Raw genomic sequence first — 27,072 nt, 5'->3', positions numbered from 1 at the left:
TTAAAAATAACTATGTAGAGTTAGTCACGAGTTACTCTAGAGTACACATCACACTGATTCTAAGTATTGAACATTTCATGACAAAATGTCAAGATTCAGCTCTAAAAAACCAACATCTATGAAAAAGAGTTACTACAAAAATATCATCCATATAAAAAAATGTAGAACTCTTACACCATGGGCATATTTTATAAGTGTGTGGTTTTTTCTTAACAACGAAGTGTCAGAACAAAGAAAAATGAAGAACAACAGAATGTGTTCCTGACCTTTAGAATATTCTGATTACTTAAGAGTTTGTAATAATCAATACAATGCAAAACCATCGTTTTTGCATGATTTGGCTAAAACTTTTAACTTTCATACAAACTTTAAATAACTGTGAACTGTGTTACGTGGAACAATTACTTTTAAAATGACCCAAAATTCAAAGACTGTATTTAAAAACCTAGAAATAAAAACAAATCATGAACATGTTATACTTCATTTAACTCTTTATTACCTTTAGGACATTCTTTTTCCTTCAATAAAAAGAATAGCAGTGATATATATGTTATTGGTAGAAAATTAAGAGCTCGTCTATAAAATGTTATGAGAAAAATTTCAATTATTACTGAATATGCCAATTCTTAATTTAAAAATGCTGAAGACGTCAGTCAATAGACTTAACCTTGAAACCGACCTCTCTCCCTCTGAACCAACGATTTGCTATACTTCCTAGGTAATCCTCCAGAAAAGTCTTTCTATATATTCACTGAATAGTCCAGAACACCAAGGCGCAGGTATGGAACAGGAAGGTGAGCAGGTCACCCAATACATCTGGACCCCCACCCCGTCCCGCTCCCCCGATTACTACACTGAAGTCCACAGGAGCAGGTGGGGAAGGAAGTGACACAATCCGACGAGGCACAGCTGTCTGAAACCCAGTGCATGACTTTCTCTCCCTATGACCTGAGGGTCAATTGTTTAGTTAGATGCAAAGGAAATGGAACCAAAAGGATTGTGAAGAGGAAATAAAAAATTAAAGGTATGACTCAACGTTCTTTACTTCTGGTAAAGTCAAATGGTTTCCACCACTGAGCAAACTGCAGTGCTTTCTTTCTCTGATCCTCAAAGCTTTCTCGGATCCCTTTCCTCCAAAGTCTTGGTTCTATATCCAGCATCCCACCAATGATTTCCTTTGAAAGAATGAGAAAAATACAGGTATGTATAAATACTGAAAATTTTTGAAAACAGGAATGAAAGTACTTGCTTATTCATATCTTTCAGTATGTGGATACTCACAAGCATAAATTTGATTAATTTTATAGCTAATAGCACAGGAAAAGGATCATAAAGGAAATAATCTAGAATAATAAGGCAAAATCCATTCCTTTCAGTGGTTGGGAATGTGGCTTTTAAAATGAAGGTGATTTATAATTTTTAATTCTTGGTTTATTTAGATTAGTAATATGCTAATCAAAATATGCTTTTGATTCCTGAAAAACAGATCTCCAGCTCATGGTAGAAGAAGCTGGTTTATAAACATACTGGGTAGCAGAGAGAGTCAACTATAGCTGTACATGTTGATTAACTTTTTCTTCAAACCATTTACCAGAGGAGATAAGGACCAAATTAATTAAATTCCACTTTGTTTTCCCTTTGCTGCTGTCTGGTAGATGTGCTAACAAGCAACAAAATGGACAAACTCCTTGACAAGCAGATACAGCCACCGTGTTTCTCCGAAAATAAGACCAGGTCTTATACCATATTTTCCCGAAAATAAGACTGGGTCTTATATTAACTTTTGCTCCAAAAGACACATTAGGGGATATTTTCAGGGAATGTCTTATTTTTTCATGTACAACAATCTACATTTATTCAAATACAGTCATATGATCTTCTAGAACATCATCATAATGTACTAAATGCATCCATCTGGCTGACGATCTTAACTGGGGCTTCTTTTCAGGGAAACACGGTAGCACTCCTAAGATTACAAAGTTTGCATAGTTAGATGTGACATTCCTGAGTGTTATAAAAATTCTGGGATAATTTTATCAACAGTTTCTAGGTTGTCCCTCTAAAATTGGGTGGAACAGTACTCACCAACTTCACTGTATATTGTGACCAAAGATTTGACTTACCTTCAAAAGAAAAGTGTTACCAAGTTGCTAAACTCTGGGATTTTATTAAATCTGTGAGCATACCTTTCCAAAGTAATGAGGGAATTTGTGTTGATCTTCAATGACATGGGCAAACCCTCCTTGGAGGCCAAAATCCACAGAGAAGTAAGGTAAGCCTTTGGGTACCTAAATAAACAGATAGATCACACATGAGTACAGCATGAAATCAGAAAGTCATGCTTACTTCCTCTTCTTGCTCTCAACGTGGCAGTAATTAAGCATCCCTCATGACAAAAGTATACAATATTTCCAATTCTAGAGATAATGAAGCAGTGACCTAATTTTCTGAGTAAAACACTTCATTTGGTAGCGTTTCAGCCAGATAGCTCTTCACAACATTCAGCAATTATAATCAAAACCAGTTATTTTACTGTCTTTGATGAAAACAGGAAAGAAAAGGGATTTTAAAAATATATAACAGAGGAATACTTTTCCTTAGACTACACAAATAGAGAATAAGGATATGCTTTCTTATATTTTCCTCACAATGCAGAATAGAAAGAGGGGCCCTAGCCACATACTTAGGGCTTTGTTTATAATATCCCTGAGACTTTACTACTACTTATTTATCAAAGATATATGCAGGAGTTATGGGCACTGAACCACATACAGTAAAAAATCCGCATGTAACTTTTGACTCCAGAAGAATTTAACCACTATCAGTATGCATGGGGCATTGGTTCCAGGACCCCCCTTGCAGATACGAAAATCCATAGATGCTCAGGTCCCCTATTATAAAATGGTGTAGATCAATGCATACAGCTGGCCGTCTGCACCCACGGGCTCCCAACCGCAGATCAAAAACAATACAGGTATTTATTGAAAAAATCCATGTATAAGTCGACCTGTGCAGTTCAAATACATGTTGTTCAAGGTCAACTGTATTATCTTTTCTTCTCACCTTCTTTTTACACACACACACGCACACACAATATTTTAAACTCTATTTTAATTGGAAAAGGCCATAATTTATTGCTTTATTAATTAAGTAAATCTTGTCCTTGAAAGTTTTTCCTCCAAGCTCCAATTCTGTCATTAGAAATTATTCAAATGAGTCCATTTATGGGACTATCTCTCCTCTCTAATCCCCTCATACATTCTGCTTTTACTTATTTTGGTCGCGATTCACATATTTCTACTCAACTATATATATTTTGTATTGTGTCTTCAAGAAGGTTGAACTTGGAAGTAGATAGTATGGTATGGTGAAAAGAAAGTGGTTATCTTGAAGTAATATATAGCAATTAAAATTAAGGGTAATAAAGAGTTGTTCATGTTATATGAAAAGCATAAGTAAAACAAATCAGTTTACAAAATACTATATAATATCAAATGCAGAGAAATGGGCTAATGTTTTGTAGCTTTGCATTCCTTTTTTGTATTTCCACATTTTAAAAATATAAACGTGTATCACCTAGACAATTAAGAAAAAATAAACAGACAAGTCTCTAATTGCAGGTCTGATTCATATAACTACTGAATAACCACAGGCAAGTTATTTAACATCTCTAAGTCTCATGAGAACTCTGAAGAGCTCAGAGGTTTCCTGTGAGGATCGAATAGGAAAATGCACATCAAGTGCATGGCCCAGTACACAACACAGAAAAGATTATTCAAACATTACTTTCACTTCTGTCTCCCAAACAATAGTGCTTTGTGCAAAATTAGTGCTCAAAGAAAAAAAGATGGAAGGCTCCATTAGAATATTTGTGCTATTTGAAGTAGATCACCATGTGCGAAACATGAATCTGAATGGCTAAAACGGTATTACAGAACTACGTCAACTAAAGGACAGTACTTTGAAGGAAAGATAACTTGAGGAAGCAATTTGTGATGACAGTGCCCATGGCTTTTGTTTGTGTCATACTGTGTTTGGCAGAATAATGGCCCCCTAAATATGTCAATAATCTAATCCATTATTTGCCATAAATATGTTGCCTTATACTGCAAAAGGGACTTTGCAAATGCAATTAAGATATGAATCTTGAAGTGGGGAGATTATCCTGGGTTTTCCAGGTGGGCCCAATGTAATCACAGACGTACTTAGAGAAACAGGAGGTTGAGAGTCAGAGAAAGACTGGAAGATCCTACACTGCTGGCTTTAAAGATGAAGGACGGATCACAAGCCATGGGCTGCAGGTGGCTTCTGGAAGCTGGGAAAAGCAAGGGAATGGATTCTCCTGAGAGCCCTCAGAAAGAACACAGACCTGCTTAACACCTTGACTTTAGCTCAGTGAGACCCATCTTATACTAATGACTGCCAGAACTAATAAATACAGAGGGTGCCAAAAAAACACACTTTTTAAGAAAGGAAAAAACTGTATTAAAATTATGCTGATGGTAACCACTTTAGCACCTCTTGTAATTGCAGAAGTCAAACATGACTTGTATTCATCTTTTCTTATCGGTATATATTGAGTATTACAATTTTAATAGGTGTTTCCTTTCTTAAAATGTGTATACATTTTCCCCTCTGTATGTCATTTTTTCTTCTGTATGTGTTGTTTTAAACCACTCAGTTTGTTATAATTTGTTATAGCAGCATTAGAAAACTAACACAGACACTAAATCTCAACAATCTACTGCACAATTGCCAAGATGGCACAATGAACACTTGACTATTTTTACACAAAGAACAGCTGCTGCCACAGCTTCTCCTCTGTTCTCCACTGCAGGCTGCAAAATATACAACCTACTGTCTTGCTAGAAGCGTTGTTAGTCAGTAGGCATTGCAAAGGCTCTAGTATCAAAATATATGCACAATTACCATCTTCCTTTTCTTGCAATTACTAGAATCACAGAAAGATTTTATTGCTGGTAGAAAAACAGCAGTATCTGAATTTTCTCCTTTTAATATTTCTCCTGTTACCCCTGACTTCTATAACTGTCCTTGAGCTTGAAGGTCTCTGGCTAAACCCAAATTTTCCTTGAGACTGACTTTCCTTGGTATTTTTGTTTTTTTTTTAATTGGTCCCTAAATGTGTTAGATGTTTTTCAACTATAGTTATCACAAAATTAACCTTAAAAACCACAACACTTAAAAGTTCAGAAATAATTCATATGAAATCTCAATAAAATAGCCTTGTTAAAAATGACCACTTTCTTGATAAGTTATTTAATATCATGCAACTCCTTTACAATCAACATTCAGATCTGTTTCCCTTGTATATTTTCAGAAACTTCACACAACACAGCAAAGATAACAAAAGACCCAGAGAAAGTAAACAAAACGGACATATAAAGAGAAGCTTATACTCACACTTATATACACATATAAAGTAGAAGCTTATACTACAAACATGTGAATCTTTACTAAAAGCCAAGAATCTACCATGGGGCAAAAAACACACAAAATCACCCCACTCCCAATAAAGCATGTCAAATACTTTATGAAACTGCAAAGGATGTAGAACTTTTTAAAAAGAAATATGTGTTTTTTTTCCAGAATAAAAATACTGTTAAAGTAACTAAAGACTAGTATAACTTCATGCTCAGAAACATTTTTATCATTTTTAAAAGGCACTGGAAAGCTTGCTAACCTAAAAGTGACCTGCTTTGGAATTACTCTTATACTCAAGCTCGCTTCACAATTCCATCCACATAATTACTGAATCCTAAAGCTTAGAGAAACCTCCAGAGGTCATGTCATCTGGATCATACCCAATATGCTGTGACTCACACACAACACTATGTGGTGGCTTAGAAAAGGCCATTGGTGTTATTTGTAACACTTCCAAGTTGAATATACAACCACCACTCCTATAAGGATCTCTGTTTCTTATTTTCCATATTTGTTCAGTTAAAATATTAGAACCCTCTGGGTACTTAAGTACTTATCCAGGTTTTACAAAACAACCTTACACTAGGGAGGAGATAGTTTATCCGTCCGTAACAAAGCTGCATGTGCAGTGCAGCAAATGGAGAACAATACATTTCTTTTAAAAGTTCTACTTTGAAATATTTTAACTGAAATTTTTAAATGTCCTAAAAGAATATTTAGAACATTTAATGGCATTGGAAATTATGATATGAGAAGTGAAAAACTCAGCCACAGAAGCCATATGTACATTAGATGCCTTTTTCTATAGGCTCATAAGACAGAAATACATAGGGCATTTAGGAGAGGTTTTTGTTTTGTTTTTTTTAATATAGTGACTGACCCAATTCACCAGCAAAGGGAGACAAAAAGATTGTAAATATTATCTTACCTTTGAATTAAAACTATCTTCAATAAATGCAACAAAACTTGAATCTTTTGACTGGGATATAATACGTGTAATTAGGAATCCTACCAGTCTCATGTATCTGGTGTCTGGCTTTCCAAAAGAAGAAATGGGAGAAAAATATTCTAGTGACATCTACTAGAAGAGGGGTCAGCAAATTTAAAAAAAACTTTAAAAAGTTCCAATTTAAATAAAATATTCTGGGCTTTGCAGATCATACAGTCTCTATTGCAGCTCTCAACTCTACCCTTGTAGCATGAAGCTGCCAAAGACAATACATAAACGAATGGGTGCATCTGTGTTCCAATAAAACTGTTTACACAAAGAGGCAGCAGGCTGGATTTAGCACATAGGCTGGAGGTTCCCAACCTCTGCACTAAGCTATAAGCTCCATAAAGTCAGGGATTTTCTCTGTTTTGTTCCACCGTGTATGAAAAGAACCTAAAATTTACCAGTGCTCGGTAAATAGGAGGCACTCAATAAACTATGTAGACTAAATTAATTTTTTAACAAAAAAACAAAAAGGAATCCACAATTCTATTACGTCTATTCTATTTAATTTATATTTCTAGGGGAAAAAAAAGAGGTCATTACAGAAGTACTCAACTTGTGTAACTTGTATATAAAAGTTGATCTGCAATCATGATTAAACTATGAAACATGGTGCAGAAACCCCAAAAGAGTAAAGAACCTGTAATCTAACTCACTTGTTTAAAGGGACGTAACAAGGAACCTTTGTATAAGGGGGGAACGAGTTCCAAATTCAAAATAGAAAAATGTTTCTCACACTATAATTCCATTAACAAGAAAGCCCCTCTCACCACCTGTCCCACAGAAGCTGAGAAGCCCAGGAGAGGAGCTCCCTGGCAGTCTGAGGGCTGTCACAGCCAATTATAGGGACTACAACGACAGACGGTCAGGGATCAGGAATCAACATTCAAACAAGCATCTGAACAAATATGCATTTGCTAGATCAGGTAGAAAGAACATATTTCTTCTGTATTTGTAGATGAGTTACTTCACATTTGGTCATTCATCAAATGGTCTTTTTCTCAAGTAAGATGTGGAAATTAATGAAGATCCTGGGTAATTTCTTATATTAGTAAAGAAAAGATACTTACAGACTTTCTGATATCTTTTGAAGAGAGATCAATCAATTTCTTGTTCATAGACCACTCTTCATCAGATTCCATTATGGCTTTCTAAGAAATAGCCATTTTTTAATGAAAAATAATATATATGCAATCACAAAAAGACAATTTAAAAATGAAACAATACAGTAAATTAATTACAGGGTATATTATACATGGTAAGTCATTATTTTTAATGGATTAGGCTTTAATTAGGCTTTAATTTGTGTTATTTAAAACAAGAACTTGATTTTTTTAAGTCCTATCTTTAGTCAAGATAATACTCTTCATTCTCAACTTTTGTACTGAAATTAACTTCAACTTTACATGACAAAAACAATCCTCAATAAGACCAAACAATTTAATATTGTGCATAATTTGTGAACATAAAAGTTCCCAAACTCCTTACTCCATTCACAGAAATCTACTCAAATAAATACACTTAGTTTTACTGCTCTTGTCCCAAATATGAAAAGAGTAATTTATATGCTTTCTAGCAACCAAGTACTTGAACAATTTCTGGCCATATAACAAAGAAGTAAAAATGCAGGGGGAAAAAATACATATAAATGGCATTGTAAGACTTTCTAGGCTAAGCAATTAGGACTAAGATTTATGGTAAAGAAATGTTTAATAGAAAGAAAGGCCAGGGTGATGAGTATAAAATAATTTCATTTTGTACTATATCATCATTAATGAAGCAAATTTTAAAGATGAAATTAACATTCAAATAAGCACAATTTAAATACATCAGATATACTGCTGTTCCCTATTTAAAAGGCATGGGTTGCTTGTGTTGACATTATAATGTAGCATATTCAGTATAAAATTGAAGCCAAATCCAATAAATGCATCTTTAATGATCATAGACAAGGTTTGGTGTAGAAAGGTGACACCATCCTGCTAAGAGATATTTCTGTCACCCAACATGACCGCCAGTGGCTGCTCTACGTTGTGCCTTATACCTCAATGCGTATAGTCACAATTACCAAAGACCCCTATGTCCCTCCCCCAAAAAATAAACCACTGAAGAACAGTATAATAGTCTCTTTCTCAATTGATTTTGCTTAACACAGGATTGGCATGGATTCTGAGATTGTCTGGCTTATATAACCTCCTATAATTGCATAATTCTTCAAATCAATAAACCAGATAGTTTTTTAAAATTTCTAGAGAAAAAGTAGATTTTTCACCACCTCATTAACCTTAAAAAGTTGTATAATCCTCTTTACTAGAATTTACAGTTCACATTCATAAACTTTACCATCCAATACTGTATAAACATCGCATTTGCAAGTCTTCCTACACTACTTCACAAAATATTACCTCCTTTTTTTCATCGCTCATGTTACTAGTTCATATATGGTTCTATATTTTTGTATTTATATTAGTCTATAAATTATATTATATTCAGGTCAGCAAAACACATGCTATTTAGTAAAAGTTGCTTGAATATTATAACGACAATTAAGAACTCTAGTCATTTACTATATATCCAAAAATGTATGTTGAGATTAGATGTTAGTTTCTTTTTACAAATAGCATAATGGGGTATTAAACACTAAACTTACATCAATAAATTGTCTCATCAGGTACAATTTGTACTGTTTGGATGTAACTATCTACGGTTCTCATGAATTTCAATAAGTTTTCTAGAGTTGTGACTATAATTTTGACTCGGAAGTTCTTCAAGGTAAAACCTGATTTTTAATTTGAGAAATGATAAATTAAAATAGAAATTATAAATTACCATTTGACGGTATATTCACACTTATAAATAACCATGCTTTTAAAGGTCAAAATCCCAAAGTTCTTTATACAGAATTTTTTGTGCTTTACTTCATTTCTTTCTGATATAAAATTTAAGTACATTGGAGAAAAACTACAAGAGTAAAGATAATGCCTTCATAAAACAGCTCTGTAACAAAAAATAAGTATGCATGTAAAGACTATAAATACCTTAAAATAGATGGGAGCCATATCACCCACTTCCTTCGGGAGAGGAATGCATTCATAAACCATATGATACTGTTTCTTCATGCTCAGATTAGTTTCTAAAAAGATGCAGTCCAATCCTTTATCTTTAAACATCTTTACCAATGATTTTCTAAACATCTGAAAAGAGGAAAATGGTTACATAAATAAAACACTTAGAGAAGATTCAAATTATGAAAACAATAAAAAGTACAATGAATCTCTTTAAAATAAAAAACAAATAGTAAACAATATCTGAACTCTGTAATGTTTGTTACCTTATACTTACTTCACTTTCTAAACCCACTACATAATTTCACATATGGCAACATTTTTTTAAACTGAAACTCTTTCTACAGAGTTTTATGTATATATTAGATGGTTCCAGTAAACTAAGAAAAAGAAGAGAAAATCAAATTAGGTGGTAAAATATGCAGAACTGACAGTAAAATCATAGAAAAACACCCAGAAGCCAAAAAAGGTACTCTGAGCAGGTAGGCATTCTTAAATTCAGTAAGAGACAAGCAAAATTCATTTATAATGTTTCCTAGTGCTCAGAGCACCTTCACTTGTTGGTTCCCTTATGTATCTACTGACTATTGTAACCTTATATTCAAGCAACCCTCTATTTTCACATATAATCCAGTCCTACCAAGTGGATAAAAATTGAATATACTAAAGTTGAAAAGTAAGAGTGTTTGCTCCCAAAGAACTCATCCTTATTATAAAATCCCAATTTTTAATTCTTTATTTACTCATTATTTATTTATTTCATACCCCCAGGCCCGAGGGACAATTGTTTGTAGAGGGTGGTTGCATGGTGCTTAGATGTGGGGTCCAGGATATTCATGTGTATTCACAGGACATCCCTTGTAGTACAGGATGAAGCCAGGGGTTAGAAGAAAGGGGAGAGGCTGCAGACCAGGAGCCAAAAGCCACCTCTATCCAACCACCATGTGTGGACCTCCAAAGTGTCTGGGAATTACAAATTCAAACTTGGCCTCACACAGTGTTATGTAAGTGTATTCGTATAAGTAGGTGGATGAAGCGTTTTTTATTTAGATTTGTCAGCTTGATTTGTAACTTTTTAATATTTTAATTAAAATTTATATTATGATTATAGATCACATGTAGAAATAATACAGAGCAATCCCATGTACCCTTAACCCAGTCTCCCCCAATTGTAACATCTTACAAAACCACACACACCATGATATCGATATTGATACAGTCAAGATACAGAGCAATTCCCACCCTATGGGGATCCCTCCTGTTGCCCTTTTAGAGCCATAGTCATTCCCATCCCCACTTCTGAAACCTTGGCAATCACCAATCTGTTCTCCATTTTTTAAATTTTGTCATTTCAAGACTGTTATTTAAAAAACAAACAAACAAAATCAGACTCATAGAAACAGAGACCAAAGGGATGGTTACCAGAAGAAAGAGGGTGAGGGGATAAGTGAAAAAGGGAAAGGGAATATAGTCAATAATATTGTCATAAGTTTAGACAATGACAGATGATTACCAGAATTTTATACATTGTAAGGTTTAGAAATGTCGAATCACTATATCGTACACTAGAAACTAATATAACCAATATAAGACTGTATACCAAATATACTCAAAAAAATAAAAAATTTAAAAATGTTATATAAATGAAATCACATAATTTTGGGGGGTTGGCATTTATCACTCAGTATAATGCCCCAGAAAGTTGACCAAGTTGCTGCTGAACCATTGCCTAGTTACTATTATACCACATAGAGACAGAAGTTCAGGTTCCCCACTTGGCCTCCGTTGATATCCAAAAGGGAAGAGGCTGGGTAGGGGATGATGGACGTTCTGAGTTCCCACCAGGCCTCCACTGATAACTTATTATTGATCACTCTTCACTATTCTGTTTTCCACTCATTTTATAAAATAAGAGCAAGTTAAAAAAAAAATCAAGTAATTATAATTTGAGGTGAACTAGAAAGGTACCTAGTAAACAACAGAGATGGGATTCACTGTTCATTTATATAAGCTGAACATAGTCTCTTTAGTTCAGACACTCAATTTGTTGTTAAATTCAAAGCCTTGGCTAAGAATGTAAGGGAATGCAAACTTTCCACCAGCAATCTCATTATAGGTGATTGTTAGATAAATCATTACAGATGATTATTTCCCCTTTTAAAAATTCTGACTGAAGTATTATATTTTATAAAATCACATTAATAGAAATAGTATACAAACGAGGCTAAATTACGATAAAAAATAATAAAATATAAAATATTGGTATAGATAGGTAAATGGTAAAATTGATCACTCAAATTTTATAGTTGCCATGCCCCCAATCAGATTTCCGCAGACAAAAACCCTTCCCCAAAAAGGCCTTGTTAACTAAACTGTTTCATTTTCCTCCTCCTCAGCAAACAAGAAGACTGAATTTCCCAGCCTCTCTGAGACTTAGGTGTGGCCATATTTCGTTCTGAGTAATAAATGTATGTAGAAATCATGTCACATGTGAGTTGAAGCAGTTAAGAGGTAGTGTGCCTTCTCATGTTCATTTTCTTCCATCGCAGGGCGAAGGAGAAAGACCACCACAGGAGAGTCATCACGAAAGGAGCCTGGATGTGTGAATTACTGCTCAGAGGTAATATGCCTTGAAGAACTGTCGTCCAGCCCACACTGGACTATGATACAAGAAATTAACTTTTGCTGTCTCAAGGTACTGTGAGTTAGGTTTTATTTGCAACAGCAGTGAAGAATAATAAGATGGGCAATTAACTGACATCAGTGATGTGACTGAAGCAGCTAATGAACCAGAAAGTGACAAGTTAACCCTATTTATTGTTCCCTCTACTCAGCTGTATGTCTCAGACAGTTACTTTCACATGCACAAAACAACTAAAAAGCAAAATCAAATGGAAAAATGTATAAATTTGGTTTTATAACAGTTTTTTTAGAATGTCTCTATTTTGTTAACTGTTGCTATATTTGTGAATTTTTATTTATTATGAATATTTCCACTTAACTTTGTTTATTTTGTTATTTAGTTTTGTAGTGAAAAGATAATTTGATATAATAGTAATAGAAAAAGAAAATCACTACTAGAGTGGAACTATATATTTGAAAATTAAACTTTTTTGAAGATGAGGAACAATGGATAAAAAGCAGCAACAACAAAAATTTACATAATCCAAAGATTATCTCACAAAATGCCTTCCTTCATGTTTGTTCATAATTCTTTCCTGGTTTAACTGTTGGATGATTGTTCTAAATTCTATCTGGACAAGAGTGAAGATAGACTCAAGATTATCATTGGTTATAAATGAAAACTCAAAAGTACTAAATCAGTAATGATGCAAAAATAATTCAATATTATAAAATATATAAACATCATACTAACAGCTTCAAGGAGGACACACATGTTTAAGTGCTTCCCCTCTATGTACATAAATAACTTGAATTTAAAAATATGAGTTTAACGATATAATTTGAGGTTATCAACTCCATTAAAGTAGGACTTCCTTCAAGCTCAATATAACAAATACACTATACATATTTAAATAATATTCATTTTTTTAAAGCTGTATGACAACAGTGAAGAAAGTTTTTTAGTTCAATATCATAAGATTCCAAAACTATTTTATGCTTCAGAGACATAGAAATCCCATGTTATGGGGATGACAGAAAATTCCCATATTCCTAGTAGGAAACACTTCATCCTTTGGGTAATCACTGTTTTCCGTATTTCTAAACTATAATTACTCACCTAATTGCCATCCATCATTTAGGTAACACATGTGGACTAAAATTCCTTACAACATATTTAAGTAAACTATACTATAGGGTGTTATAATTCTTAATATGCATCAAGTCACATTACAAAATGTCAAGTAAATATGAACAAACAATTTTGAAATAAAAATTAAAGTATAATATTTTCCTTAACAATATCAAAGCTATTTAGGGTTGATCATGTAATAGTAACACTGTAATTTATTCAAGTTTTCTAAATAGAACATGTCTAACTAAAGATAAAGTTATCCAAAGATAAATGCTATGAAATAGGACAGAACATACACTTTTAACTTTATACCCTTCACGGAGTGACCCTTCAAAAATGACATTCACGTAATTTTTAAAACAACACAAACTTACTAAAACAAGAGAATGAGACAAAATACACTGAAACATCAGATGACCCCGTGTATCCGACTTAAACACTAGAAAGCTGGTTCACACCAAGGTGAGGTGGGGGCAGGGGGCTTAGGGACAGTAAAGAAGAAAGCATGCTGCACTTCAGAGTCCTCAGAAGGCTCAGGAACTGGCAGCGCCAAGTAATTATGGAAGTAAAAGTGAAGGTGTGGTGCAAAACAGATGGCGTGCTGAAAGTCTTTTGGAAAAGCAATTACCATGCCAGACCCCTCCTCCACAACAGCAGAACACTATGGGATTATCCTTTAGAGACAGTGTTGGGCTGGGAAAACCAGCCAGTTAAGAGTATACAGTCTGAAAACAGGGGCATTATAGGAAGTGTTATTAATGTTCTCAAATGTTCAACATTCTGCCACTCCAGCCTTCTTCCCCAGCTCAGCTCCCAGAACACTGGCAAGTGACTTAGATGCTCTAGGCCAAAGATTAAAAGAGTCTTTCTAGAGATTCTGACTGGCCTCAAGGAAAAGATCTAAAGGTACCAACACAGGAGGCTCCCCAGTGAAATGGTCCGATCATATCACTGCACGGTGAAGCCCATTGCAGATAAATATCAACCACCCCACCACTACACAGCTAATTTCAGATATTTTAAAAATGGACCTACAGTGTCTGACTATAATATATGTTCAAGCATATTTGTCAAACTGGTAGAAACACATTTAAAGGAGGCAGAGTTTCATTATATATTTAAGAAAACTGAAAATTTGGATCTTATTCGAATTCTGTGATTATTCCCCTATGCTCTGTTGAAACTTATTTTTGCATTTTCTATTAAATATAAAATATAAAATTCATTATATGTTACTAGAGGATGGTGATAAAAATCACTTGAAAGAAATGGCTCCTGTATTTGCAAACAACATATTTTGCTTAAGTCTAATCCTTTTTTTAAAATATATTCTCTAAAAGAGGTGAATGACCATAAGGATATCCATCAGGACATAATTTGAGTTTTTGTACATATTTTAATCTAAAAACAAAAATCCAAAAATGCTACATTTCTTTAAATAAGCCAGAATTCAGATATTTTATTCATCCACTATCTTACAGTAATTTATAACTTCTAACAACTTTTTCTTTCACAAACAAAAAGAGCTATTATTTGCATAAAACAATTTGGCTTTCCCTCCTTCACTCAATTTTCCATTACGCATCGGCTTACAAAATCTGCTAAAGTATAATATAACCTGCACTAGAATATACTGTTCCTTTGGGCAAAATTAATGAATGATTTTGTCTTGGCATTTCTCACAACCTCTAGATTATCTTATACCCATGTACTCAGTATATGTTGTACAGAATAAATTTCTTCTTTATCCACCTCAATGTTTTTCATCAAGTAGCTTAGTTTCTTACAGAAATATAAAACACACAGACCAGATTCCTGTATTACTTAAAATCTTTTTGGCACTGTAGTTTGCTCTAAGTTAAATCAGTTTTGCATGTATAAATTTTTAAAAGGCATTTCAGAAAAGTCCTAAAATAATTCTGAAAACCAAATTTGCATACTTTCCACTTTAAATTATTTACTGCACTGGCATCCATTACTAGGGAAAAAATTTTTTTTTCACGTCAAATATATCAGGGGTGCCAAAAAAAACAATGTACACAATTAGACACTTTGGTCAACGTTACTCAAGCAGTAGTTTACCGAAATCAGAAGTGTGTGGATGCTGATGGTAACCATTTTGAGCACCTCTTGTATGAAGAAGTCAAATGTGACTTGTATTTATCTTTTGTTATCAGTATATATTGAGTATTACAATTTCAATAGTTTTCCTTTCTTAAAATGTGTATAAATTTTCTTGGCATCCTCTGTATTTGTTCACATTCTTAACCCTTCTACCCTTTGACTTTCACAGCATAAACTTAAATATTACAGGGAGAAAGAGACTAAATTTTATTGGATATAGTCAAAATATCTCCCCTTTATCAGCATGATGCACAAACTCATACAGTCTCTCTTTTGAAATCTTACAATTTTCACATTTTTCTAACTAGGTGTCCCTCTAACCCTTATTCAGTTGTCGGGTGTTAAAAACACAAGAGTTTCATTCATTCTTTCTTTTTTGGTCATTATGAGGTCTTGAAATAATTCAGCAGCAATTTCACCCATGCTGTGCCTTTCAATTTCTAGAAAAACAGACACACACAGACACACACACACACACCCCAAAATAAAATCCCTGAATCCAAACCCTGGGCCAGGTTATGAAAGGGAAAGTGAGGAAATTAAAGCTGGTAACAAAATTACAGGAGCAAAGAAAGCCAATTCCATTACAGGAAAATATGAGAACTGCTGAATATAAACGTTTCTCTAACTTCCCCAAATTGTGTTTTTATTATCTGAAAAATAACTCTGCTTTTGGCTGTAATTTATTAGCTTATTTGGCTTTAATTTATTAGCTTATTTGGAAGAATGATTATTTCATGTTCCACAAAAGCAAAGATTAGAAATCTTACACTGATTTTTTTAAGTAAAAATAATTATTACTTTGTCACAGTATATTTAGTAGACAAAAGTTTTCAGTAGTACACCTGAAGCCAATATGTCAATTATATCGCAATAAAAAAAATTTTTTTTAAAGCTTTCAAAACATGGAGTCTACAAAGGATCATGATGAAAATATCACGGGCCATACCGTGTTTCCCTGAAAACAAGAGCTAGCTGGACAATCAGCTCTAATGCATCTTTTGGAGCATTAGACCCGGTCTTATTTTACTATAATATAAGACCGGGTCTTTAAAATAATATAATTATAATATAATATAATATAATATAATATAATATAATATAATATAATATAATACAGGGTCTTATATTAATTTTTGCTCCAAAAGACACAATTGGCGCTGATAGTCCAGCTAGGGGACCAGGGTAGATTATTTTCGGGGAAAGAGGGTAAATATGCACACTATGGAAATGTACACAAGTGTTTAAGTTCAGAAAGTAAAATCATTGGACAAAGGTATAAAACCTGTTGGAATTTACCACAATAGTTTGTAAAAATTGCTGATGAACATTGCAATAATAATGAGCATTATCATGCTGACCTGAATTTCCTCCCAGATGTCTTCATCCAGTAAGGTAGCTGCTCTGTGGTGCTGCAAAGGGACAATCAGGCAGTGCCCCTCAGTAAGAGATCGAAAGTTGGGTAAACATAAATAAACCTATTGGGAAAAAAATGAAATGTTATTGCTATTTATTCTAGGTTGCAACAGATGAACCCCTAGTAGGGAAACATGGCTAACATTTAATAAAGTATACTTGTTTATAAGCAACATATTTTATTTTAATATTTTAAAAGATAAATTTAATATTTTAAAAGTATTATAAAAGCCATGAAAATAGCTTTTAATAAATTGAAAATAGCACAAGTCTTAATTTTAACTGTTCTACATCAAAGATTAAGCTTACCGAAAGACAGAATGCTATATGCTTTCAAAGCCTTTGAAACAATACAATTTTTGCAAGGATTTAAAAAAAAAAAATACATGGCCTGGTAATAGCAGAGAAGTCTAACTTATGCCTATTAATTCAGGCCTTCTTCTCTCATTGGCTCAGAGAAGAGAATTAACCTACTAAGAGAGAAAGGAAATAACTTCTGTATGGCTTCACTGCTCTCGTTAAGTTTTATTTAGTTACATACATGTTATTACCTACAACTTGGTGCTATTTTTCCATTATAAACTGTCTTTTTTTAAAAAAGGTCAATTAGTTATGTATGCAGTGACCAAATGTGTGCATAAATAATATTCAGCAGAGGCTTGATCTTATTTTCTGTTATTTTTTTTGTTAGGTTTTAGCTAGAAGTATTTCATACGGCAGACAATGTTTATTTAAGAAAATAAGGCAAAATTTTAAAACTTTGCTGAGAAAGGACAACGTAGAAGTAGATAGGGATATTTACCTACATTTATAGTAAAATCACAACCATATTCACAATGAAAAACAGTATCCATACTGATTCATTAATGCTAACAAATTTACTAAGATGTTAACAACAGAAGAAACTGGGTGTGGGGTATATGGAACTCTGCAGTGTCCTCTCAATTTTTGGATAAATCTAAAACTGTTCCTAAAAAGTCTAGTTTTTTAAAACAAAAAGTAAAGCTCTGTGTTAAGACAAGGAAGTGGCTAGATTACTTTTACTTTAAAAAAAGAGGAAGAGGCACAGACAGCTGATGACCAGAAAGTAATTTAACTGTCTGACTGTAATAAGTACTAATATAGTTTCATTAATACATGTGGATTTAAAACATTAACTTCAAATATTAAAAATTCAAGCTGAATGAGAACTATTAAATTGCTTTGAAATACTACTTATCATTTCAGCTTAATGGCAAAGTAATTTCTTAGAAACTCATAATCAAATATGATTAATATGGTAATAACTAAAAGGAATAATTTATTGTTTATCCAGATTAATAAAATAACCTATTAACTATAGTCGATGAGATAGGCAGTCAGTGCTTTAGGAAATGGATGAAATGCCTCCCAATCAATATTTCAAATATTTCTATATTATAATATTCACAGATGAAAGGATGAAGGTTTTTAGAACAGAGATGGCATATTAAAGCATAGGTGAAGAAAGGAGACTCAAATGGTTTTAAAATGAACCAGAATAAAAAGGCTAGTCGAAGAGGAAAGAAACAGATCAGCCAACTCTCAGTTAAGTTAAAGGCAAAGAGAAGAATTTGATACCACTTGAAATGACTAATTGGAAAATGTGGATTACTTTATAGCAGAAGAGGAAAGCTGAGAGGAATGGGAAAAGGAATGTATGCGATAGTAGAATAAGTTAAAAAAAAAAAGAAAATGTCTCTTTACTAGCCAAGTTTCCTTTCACCGCTGAATGAAAAATGCCTACTTTGGGATTGAACCTACAAAGCAGGAGGCTAACAAAAGGTTTGTACACATTATCCTTTGTGCCTCCCTGGACCCAGCCTGTCTTCAGTGCACTTGGGAAAATGAAGTCATTGAAAAACACCCAACCTTCTCCTAAAGCATTGTAGGAAAAATTTACGGTTAATTTCTTCTCACATTTTTTTAAAGGTAGGGAATCAGACTAAAGGAAAATGAAATATTTATACATAATGTCATAATTATAAAAATGTAAATGTATATAAAGGTCTGGAAAATAACTTAGAAAAATTAACATAAGTAACTGACTTAACTGGTTTTTTTTAATTGATTAAATTTTGAATGTAATTTTTACATTTTTTTCATAAAGTATGGAAGGACAGAAAGAAGAAAAAGAAAGGTAAGGGAATAAAGAAACCAAAATCCAAACTGATAAACTGACTATCTTAACAACCTAAAGATACTAAAGACTAGAGTTGGAATGGAAAAACTAATTCTTCAGATACATAGGAATGTGTACTTAAGTGAATATACAAAATAAACAAGCTAATTAAGAAAAATGTATAGTATGTTCCTAAAACTATGACTTCTTATAATTAACAATCATTCATTCAACTTCCTCTCTCATCAATCAAGTTTCCTCCCTCACTCCACTCCAGCTACGCTAGTCTTCTTTCTGTTTCATGAATGCCAATGTCATTTCCATCTCAAGGCTTTTCACTCACTGATGCCCCTTCCTGAAACATCATTCATTCATATCTTCACGTTGTTTGCTCCTTCTCATCATTCCTTTACACAATACCTTCCCAGGGATGCCTTCTTGACCACCTTCTCAAAAATACTCTCCCATCATTTTATCCTGTTTTCTTGCTTTATCTGCTTTATGACAAGTAGTAACACTTTCTTAAATCAGGGAAATTATTACTTAGTTTATTTTCTGCACTATTTCACTAGAATACAAGCTCCACAAGTACATCAGCGTCTTTACTTTCACCATGATAATTACATAAGACTAACTAGTCTTATGTATATCAGATAAATAATAATGATTTACTTAACATAAGAATTAAATCACCAAATATTTATTGAAATAAGTGACCATTATTAGTGACTATTAAGTAAGTGATTATTAATATTTATTGGAATAAATGACTGTTAACATGCATGCTTGGTATACAATGATGAATAAAAGTTATCTATGTCTTTGTGGAACTTAGAGACTATTGGGGAAGAGACCCAATAAATAAGCAAAACAAAATACAGTAAACCTCTTCAAATTTTGAGCTATACTACGAAGAAATAAATAGGTACTTTGAGACAGTAAGAGAAGGAGCAAAAACTGCTTTAGACTGAGTATCTCTGAAGTGATTTTAATACTGAGACTGAGTGCCAATCATGAAAATAAGGTTGCACAGCTGAGAAATGGCAGAGCCAGAATCCGAATTCAGGTAGCCTGGCTCCAAAGCCCCGGGCCTTAACCACTACTCAATGCTTTCTCTCTAAAGAGCAGAATCATGCAAAATGTGAGCTCCAAGTCATTTTAATATTTATACTCGCTCTAAAGAAGATTCTAAGAATCATGGGAACCTAGAAAAGAAAAATATTTGAAACACAGAATAAGAGAAGAAAGATTCCTCAGGAATCATGTAAGAGTATGAGGAAAGAGGCAAATCTACATAGACCACTAAATTGCTTCCTTAGGGCAATAAATGCTCTATTTCTTACCTTAACACCTATTGCAACAATAAGGTGCTTGGGAAATTGAGAGCTGTCAAAACAATACAGACATTTGTCCATTTGTGCAGCAAGCCTCTGGTGTTCAGCAATAGCTTTTTTCCTCTGGTTCTCTTCCTCTTCACCAAAACGTTCTCTCTCAGCTGCTCTGGAGACAAACATGTCATCCAGAGTGTAATAGTCTCCATCTGTTTTTCCCATAAACTGAAAAATCAAAATAACAGTAGTGGGAAGAAGATAGTAGTTAAGATTGAATTGTACTAGCACACTGAAATCATATCTCTGAGTTCTATGATAAAACTCTTTCATTAAAAAAAAGAAAAAGAAAACATGATTAAAATTTAAGCTTGACCTTCAGGTGTCAATCAATCATCATCATTGTCGTCATCATCATCATCACAGTTAAAGTTTACTGAGCAATTACTATGTGCAATTCGATTGTTTTATATTTCTATGAAGAGAGGACCGTTCTCATTCCCATTTAATAGATGAGGAAACTGAACAACAGTAAGTAAGAACTACTTTTACTTTAAAATTAGCATACACTCTATACAGAACATAAAACATTTTTCGACCGTATCTCCAGGTGCCTTCTCCATACCTCCAATATAAACTGTAGCCAGGGTGATGTTTTTATAACACAAAACACAAATTTTATTTATGTTCCTGATTAAAATCCTCAAAGAGTTCTACACTGTGAACAGGGTCAAGTGCAAGCTCTGCTTTGGCCTACTAAATCAAAGACACAGAAAGGTATGACGGTTCGAAGCTTACACTCTATAGTTAGAACGACCGTGGTAAACTCTATCGCCTGTCTGTATAACCTTGGGCAAGTTATTCAATCTGTGTCTGCTCTCTCTACACCTCATTTCTCCATTTTACAATGGTCATAACAGTATTACCTATAACAAGGTTACTCACTTAATCCTCACAACACATGCATGGATACAGTAAGGACGCATAACTGTGAGCCACCATTATTACACATCTCTTCACAATGTGACCTCTCCAGTCACATTCGATCACATCCTTATGCAAACTCTATGTCCCTGTCATCCTATTTTCAGTCCCCAAAAGTACTGTTCTCTTCAGGCTTTGCACATATTACTCTCTGAACAATTCTGCCCTCAATTTTGCCATTCTACTCCTACTCATATTTCAGTCTGAGGCTTAGATTTAGTTGTCACCTCCATGAAAGAACTGCTGCAGTGCTTCCAAGCTCCTCTGGTGCTACATTCCCAACAGTCTTGTGATGACCACACTGTATCATAATTGCTCATTAACTTGTGTTTTCCTTCCATTCGACTAGTTCTACTTGGCCTACTAAGTACCAAAAAAAGAACTACCTTTTATCATCAAATAAAAAGCAATAGAAAGATGCTTGAATATTAGCAGATATTGCAAAAGAGTTTAAGAAAGATGGAATGGCTCTATTTGTGTCAGAAAAAGTAGATTTCAAAGCAAAAAGTATTGTGAAGGATAAAGAAGGTCATTTCATGATAAAAGAGTCATACTATCAAGAGGACACAACAATCCTAAAGTTTATGTACCTAATAACAGAGTTTCAAAATATATGAAGCAAAATTTGAGAGAATTGCTGGAGAAATAGACAAATCCACAATTATAATCAGAAATTTAAACAACACTCTCTCAAAAATTGATCGAACAAGTATAAAATCAATAGGCATATACAAAACTTGAACAAATTATCAACCAACTTGACTTGACATTGATAGAAATTCTCTCCAACATCAGCAGAATACACATTCTGCTCAAGTACACAGAGAATATTTACCAAGATAGATGATATTCTTGGTGATAGAACAAGTCTCAATAAATTTAAAAGGATTCAAGTAATGTAGGGTATGTGCCCTGAACACAACAGAATTAAATTAGAAATCATAACAGAAAGATATCTAAAAAATTGCCAATTACTTGGAAACTAGCACACTTTCAAATAACCCATGCATCAACAAAAAATAAAAAATAAAATCAGAAAGTATTTTGAACTGCAAAAAAAGAAAAAAGAAAAACATATGAGAATATTGGGATGTTGTTAAAGCAGTACTCACAGGGACAATTAAAGCACTTAACACCTAGCATATTAGGAAACAAGAAAAACCCAAATCAATGATGCCAACTTCCACCTTTAAAAACTAGAAACACAAAAGAGAAAATTAAACAAAATGTAAACAGAAGAAAATTTCTAAAATATCATTATTGAGTCAGGTAAAAAGATTATTATTAGTTAGGTATTTCTCAGAGCACACTAGCTTCCTTGCCCATACTTCCTTGTCTTCTTTTTATCTTCTTTTTCTCTTTTTAATAGTGGTATATCTGTGTATTCTCTCAGGTTTGTCTCTTTATGTAAATTGCCCTAGCTTACAAATTCTTATTTTAACTTCAGACCTGTGTCTCAACCATAATATATTATATTTTGAAAAATATCAGAACTGGTCACTAATCTTTTTCATAATAGTGACCAACCATGTGCTAAGTTAAGTAATCTCTTATCCAAATATCCCTGCAACGTGAAGAATCATCATTCTCACTTGTACAGATTAAAAGGATGAGGCTAAGAGAGATTGAATGACAATCAAAATCACATAGCTATTAAGAGACAGAACGAGGAATCAAACACAGGTTGATCTAAGTATAAAATTGAAGGCTATATGGTATATAGTAAGCCTCTCTCACTTAAGAAACCCACCTTTAAAATACAGAAAGGGTATACTTTGAAGCAAAATAGAGAATTTGCAGAAATCTTAAATTTCATCTAGAACATACCCAATTGGGTTAAGGTACTTATCCAAGAAAACATAGGTATCTAATAGGTATTTACCTTATGTAACATTATTAGTAGGAGAAGAATATGAACTTTTATATATAAAACTGTGCCTTCTTATGATATGTTGTTATAAAACATTGTTATTAAAAATCAGTTCACAATTGATCAGGAAATGTATTCAATTCAAATCAATCTTCTGTACATGGAAGATAGCATTTCTATTCTTTATATCTATGTTCATGGATGTTGCCAAACGTCTCTGCTTTATTCACAGTGTTTGAATTAAATAGGGTACAGTCTTACTAATTAAGTCTGAATGATTCTTCGACAAAACTGAAAGAAAATATGATCCAAGAACAATAACTATAATTCCCTGATCCTACACCTTCTACTTATTTGCATTTTTCCATTATCTTTTCTTTGGGAGTACATCCAAAATGTTTCAAATTTATCAGTCATGTACACATCTTCTATGACCTTTAACCTACCATCTTCCTATATTTGGCAACAATAATCAACATTGTATAATAAAAAGAATATTTTTTAATTTACAGACTGTTAACAGACAGTGGAGACTATATTAACACGTTGCGTACGGATCACGAGAATCTTCACGAGGGATTTAAACCCCGCCATATGCAACGTGTTAAGTCTAATGGGTGGCAAAGTGAAAAAAAAAAAAAAAATTGCTGGAGGAAAGGAGGTGAAGATGACCACCAGACAATGGTCCATCCCCATTTAATTCACCATGTTCCCCATCATACTGAAGTAGCTGGCAGGATAGAACAGTGAACTGGCCTTTTCCAGATTTAATTACAAGTGCTGGCTAGGTGACATCTTGTGGGGCTAGGTGACATCTTGTGGAGCTAGGGCAATGTTTTTCAGGATGAAGTATATACATTCCAAATCAGTATCCAAACTATGATGTTGTCTCTCCCACAGCCAGGATTCACAGGTCTGGGAACCTAGGGGTAAAAATCGGAGTGACCCATCTCACTATTGTCCCTTTTGACATACTAGCAAATTTTTACCTCCCATCTGAGACTTCAGGCCCTACTGGTCTAAAGGTCTTAGTTCCAAAGGGAGGAATACTCCTACCAAGGGACACAATGACTCATTGAACTTGAAGTTGAGACTGCTACCTGGCCACTCTGGCTCTTCATTCCACTGAATCAAAAGGCAAAGAAGGGAGTTACTGTAGTGGCTGGAATAACTGATACTGACTGTCAAGGACAAATTGGGTTGCTATTACATAATGGAGATAAGGGGAAATATATCTTGAATGTAGGAGATCTTTTAGGGCACCTCTTAATAGTCCCATGGCCTATGATTAAAGTCAATGATAAACTACAACAACTCAATTAAGGCAGGACTGCCAATAAATGGTCCAGACCTTTAGCAGTTAAAGGGGCTGCTGAGAGCAAAGGGAATATGGACCGGGTAATAGAAGAAAGCAGTTGTAAATACTAGCTAAAACCATGTAACAAGTTTCAGAAATTAATATTGTAATAGTTATAATATCCCTTCAATATTTTTACATGAACATATATATGCAAATATATATTTAAATATTAAAGAATGTTTTTTCTTCTCTTTCCCTCTCTCATCCCCTTACCATCTAACACAAGATGTATTATTAATAATAGTAGCTTTATTTTCTAGTCTGGGGAAAGGGTTAGCCTGCTTTTGGTTTTAGGAGGGATAGCTGTATCATGTTAGACAGAAGCAGGGCTTTGTTCTTTTCTTTATTTGGAGATTAAACATAGTTTAATGAGATATGCCAAGGTAACAAGGCATGGGTTGTGGTCACTTTGTCAACTTGACTAGTCTGACATACATTTACCAGAACTCCCTTCTCTGTGTGTTATGGTCAGGGTGGACAACAAGAGAGATTCTTACAGAAGGCTTGGAGACTAGAAATGAAGCAGCAGCCATTTTATAACTTGCATACATTGTCACTTATCTGCTGGTTTACCTCCTGACAGAAGGCAGCAGCTGAGTCTGTAACTGCTCTACCTTTCCCTCTATCCTCCTTCAGCTTCACCACGTTCCAGGCCAGATGTGTGCACTAAGCTCTTGGCCTAGTCTATAGGATATACATACCACCAAGGTCAGAGGTAACAAGCCCGGACGTGTGTTTCTGTCCATCCTTGACAGCTCCAGCTCATGGCTGGGTTCCAGCTTGTTCTTGTTCTCCCCCTCTTCACATTCATTGTTCCCTCCCAACTGCCTGCCCTTTAGACTTCAAGCTCTAACATCAGATGCAAACAAAAAAGCCTTCAAGTGACTGCTTAACGAGCTCCCACAATTTCATAAGGTCAAATCCCTGTAAGAGACCTGTATCTGTGTATCTCTTAGTAGTTCTGGTTCTCTGATTGAAAGGTGACTGATACAGATTTAACCTTCTAAAAACAGCAATAACAAGCTGTTCGGGGGCTCTGCTTGTACAATATTTTTTTCAAGAATGTTCCCAGAATAATATTATTTTTAATATCATTAACCACTGTTCAAAAATAGCATATAACAGTACTGAAATTCAGAGATTTCAAATGTCAATTATATAATATGATGGTTGAAAATGAATGTAATAATGAAGTAAAACCATTCCTTTTCTGCTTCGGTCCACTATCTCTAATGACCAAATCCAATAATACTATTTTAGTACACTCTAATCTGAATGGAGTCAGTCATCTCCCTTCTCTGGTCCTATGCCCTAGTTGCCACGTTATTATAGAAAAGTTACTCATTTTTGCAAATGGTTCCACTATAAACTCATAAGCTGAACTGGCTCTTCCATACAATTAGAAAAAAACCATTTTCCACAGTGGCTATTTCAGAAGATTACCACTGAACTTTGACACTCCATCAGCTCCCCTCTCACTCTCAGTAGATGGCCTCAAAGAGAAAATTAAAATCAGACAAAAATTTCCTCATCTTCCTACTACCAAATCTCCAAACCACTCAGCAAATATAGGACTTGTACTTTTTCCCTCCTACTATAATAGAAGGGCATATGTGTTCCTGTTTAAACTAAGCCTATCGTCCATGCACTGAACCCTAATCCCTCTCTATACACTCTGGATACTCTGCTCAGATATGCCACTCATAACTTCTCCTTTTTATCTTTTATTATTGGCCTTTGTTTCCCTTTCCAACAACTCTTCCAAATCAGAATTTAAGTATTCAAGCACACTAAAGATTCTTGTTTTAAACATTCCTTTGGAACACATATCACAGTCAAAAGCTAGACCTCTTAAATATATTGTCAAGAGAAGAGAAGAAAAAGTCAGGATTTTATTAAATAGTGATTGATAATTGATAATAATATGGGAGATGTCAAATTATGACTGATATTTAGAATACAACTATTATTGTAAACTGGGAGAATAAGTCTTTCTGAACAGCCAAATTTCCAAGTAGTTAAGGAAATTACTACTAGTATACTTAGTATACCACTTAAGTATAAAAGCATTTCTTATTGTAGTCACTTTGAAAGGAAATGTCCAGTGTTATATACTTTCCTGCCTTTTAAAACATAATATATGAAACTTAATCTTTCTCTGATAACACAGGATAATTATTGGGACTATTACTATAATGTGTCATAATTCCAGAATGGCCCTCTGCAGGGCTGGTTGCTTCTCTGCAAGCTATATCAACCAAGATGACAATGATTTTTTTTAGTTATTTCTCTCCATTTTTCCATCTCATTCTTTGCTCTCTATATTCTTTGCTTTCTTTGCACTGATAAAAGTGAACTGACATCTTGGAATGCTTAACCATGGAGCTGGGAGGACTGTGGGTGGAGCTGGACCCCCCTGTTGACTCTCTAGCCCTGACTTCCTGTTGAACTTTGTGGTAACTTCAGGGGGAGGGAGGCTGATAACTAGAATAGCCATCTTGGAACCAGGCTATTATTTTCCTTCTTCATGTGGGAGCCTGTTGGAGCTCAAGCTCCGAGTTGGGGGTGTGCATTCCTGCACTGCTTTGGTGG

General features: G+C 34.1%; 1 protein-coding gene across 1 annotated transcript in view; it reads right to left on the bottom strand.

Moving 5' to 3' along the window:
• Window positions 1-473: 473 nt before the first annotated feature.
• CWF19L2 (CWF19 like cell cycle control factor 2) overlaps window positions 474-27,072 on the bottom strand; it is a 91,387-nt gene continuing 64,788 nt past the window's right edge. The window contains exons 12-17 of the mRNA XM_074337068.1: window positions 20,282-20,494; window positions 16,744-16,860; window positions 9,475-9,630; window positions 7,507-7,587; window positions 2,187-2,288; window positions 474-1,175 (exon numbers count right to left, since the gene is read on the bottom strand). Of these exons, the coding sequence (XP_074193169.1) occupies window positions 1,032-1,175; window positions 2,187-2,288; window positions 7,507-7,587; window positions 9,475-9,630; window positions 16,744-16,860; window positions 20,282-20,494 (813 nt within the window). The 3' untranslated portion in view covers window positions 474-1,031. The remainder of the gene's footprint in view (window positions 1,176-2,186; window positions 2,289-7,506; window positions 7,588-9,474; window positions 9,631-16,743; window positions 16,861-20,281; window positions 20,495-27,072) is intronic.

This window comes from Rhinolophus sinicus, linkage group LG06 (assembly GCF_036562045.2).
Source record: "Rhinolophus sinicus isolate RSC01 linkage group LG06, ASM3656204v1, whole genome shotgun sequence".
In the NCBI taxonomy this organism is placed as follows: domain Eukaryota; kingdom Metazoa; phylum Chordata; class Mammalia; order Chiroptera; family Rhinolophidae; genus Rhinolophus; species Rhinolophus sinicus.
This window is presented reverse-complemented; position numbering and strand designations above follow the sequence as displayed.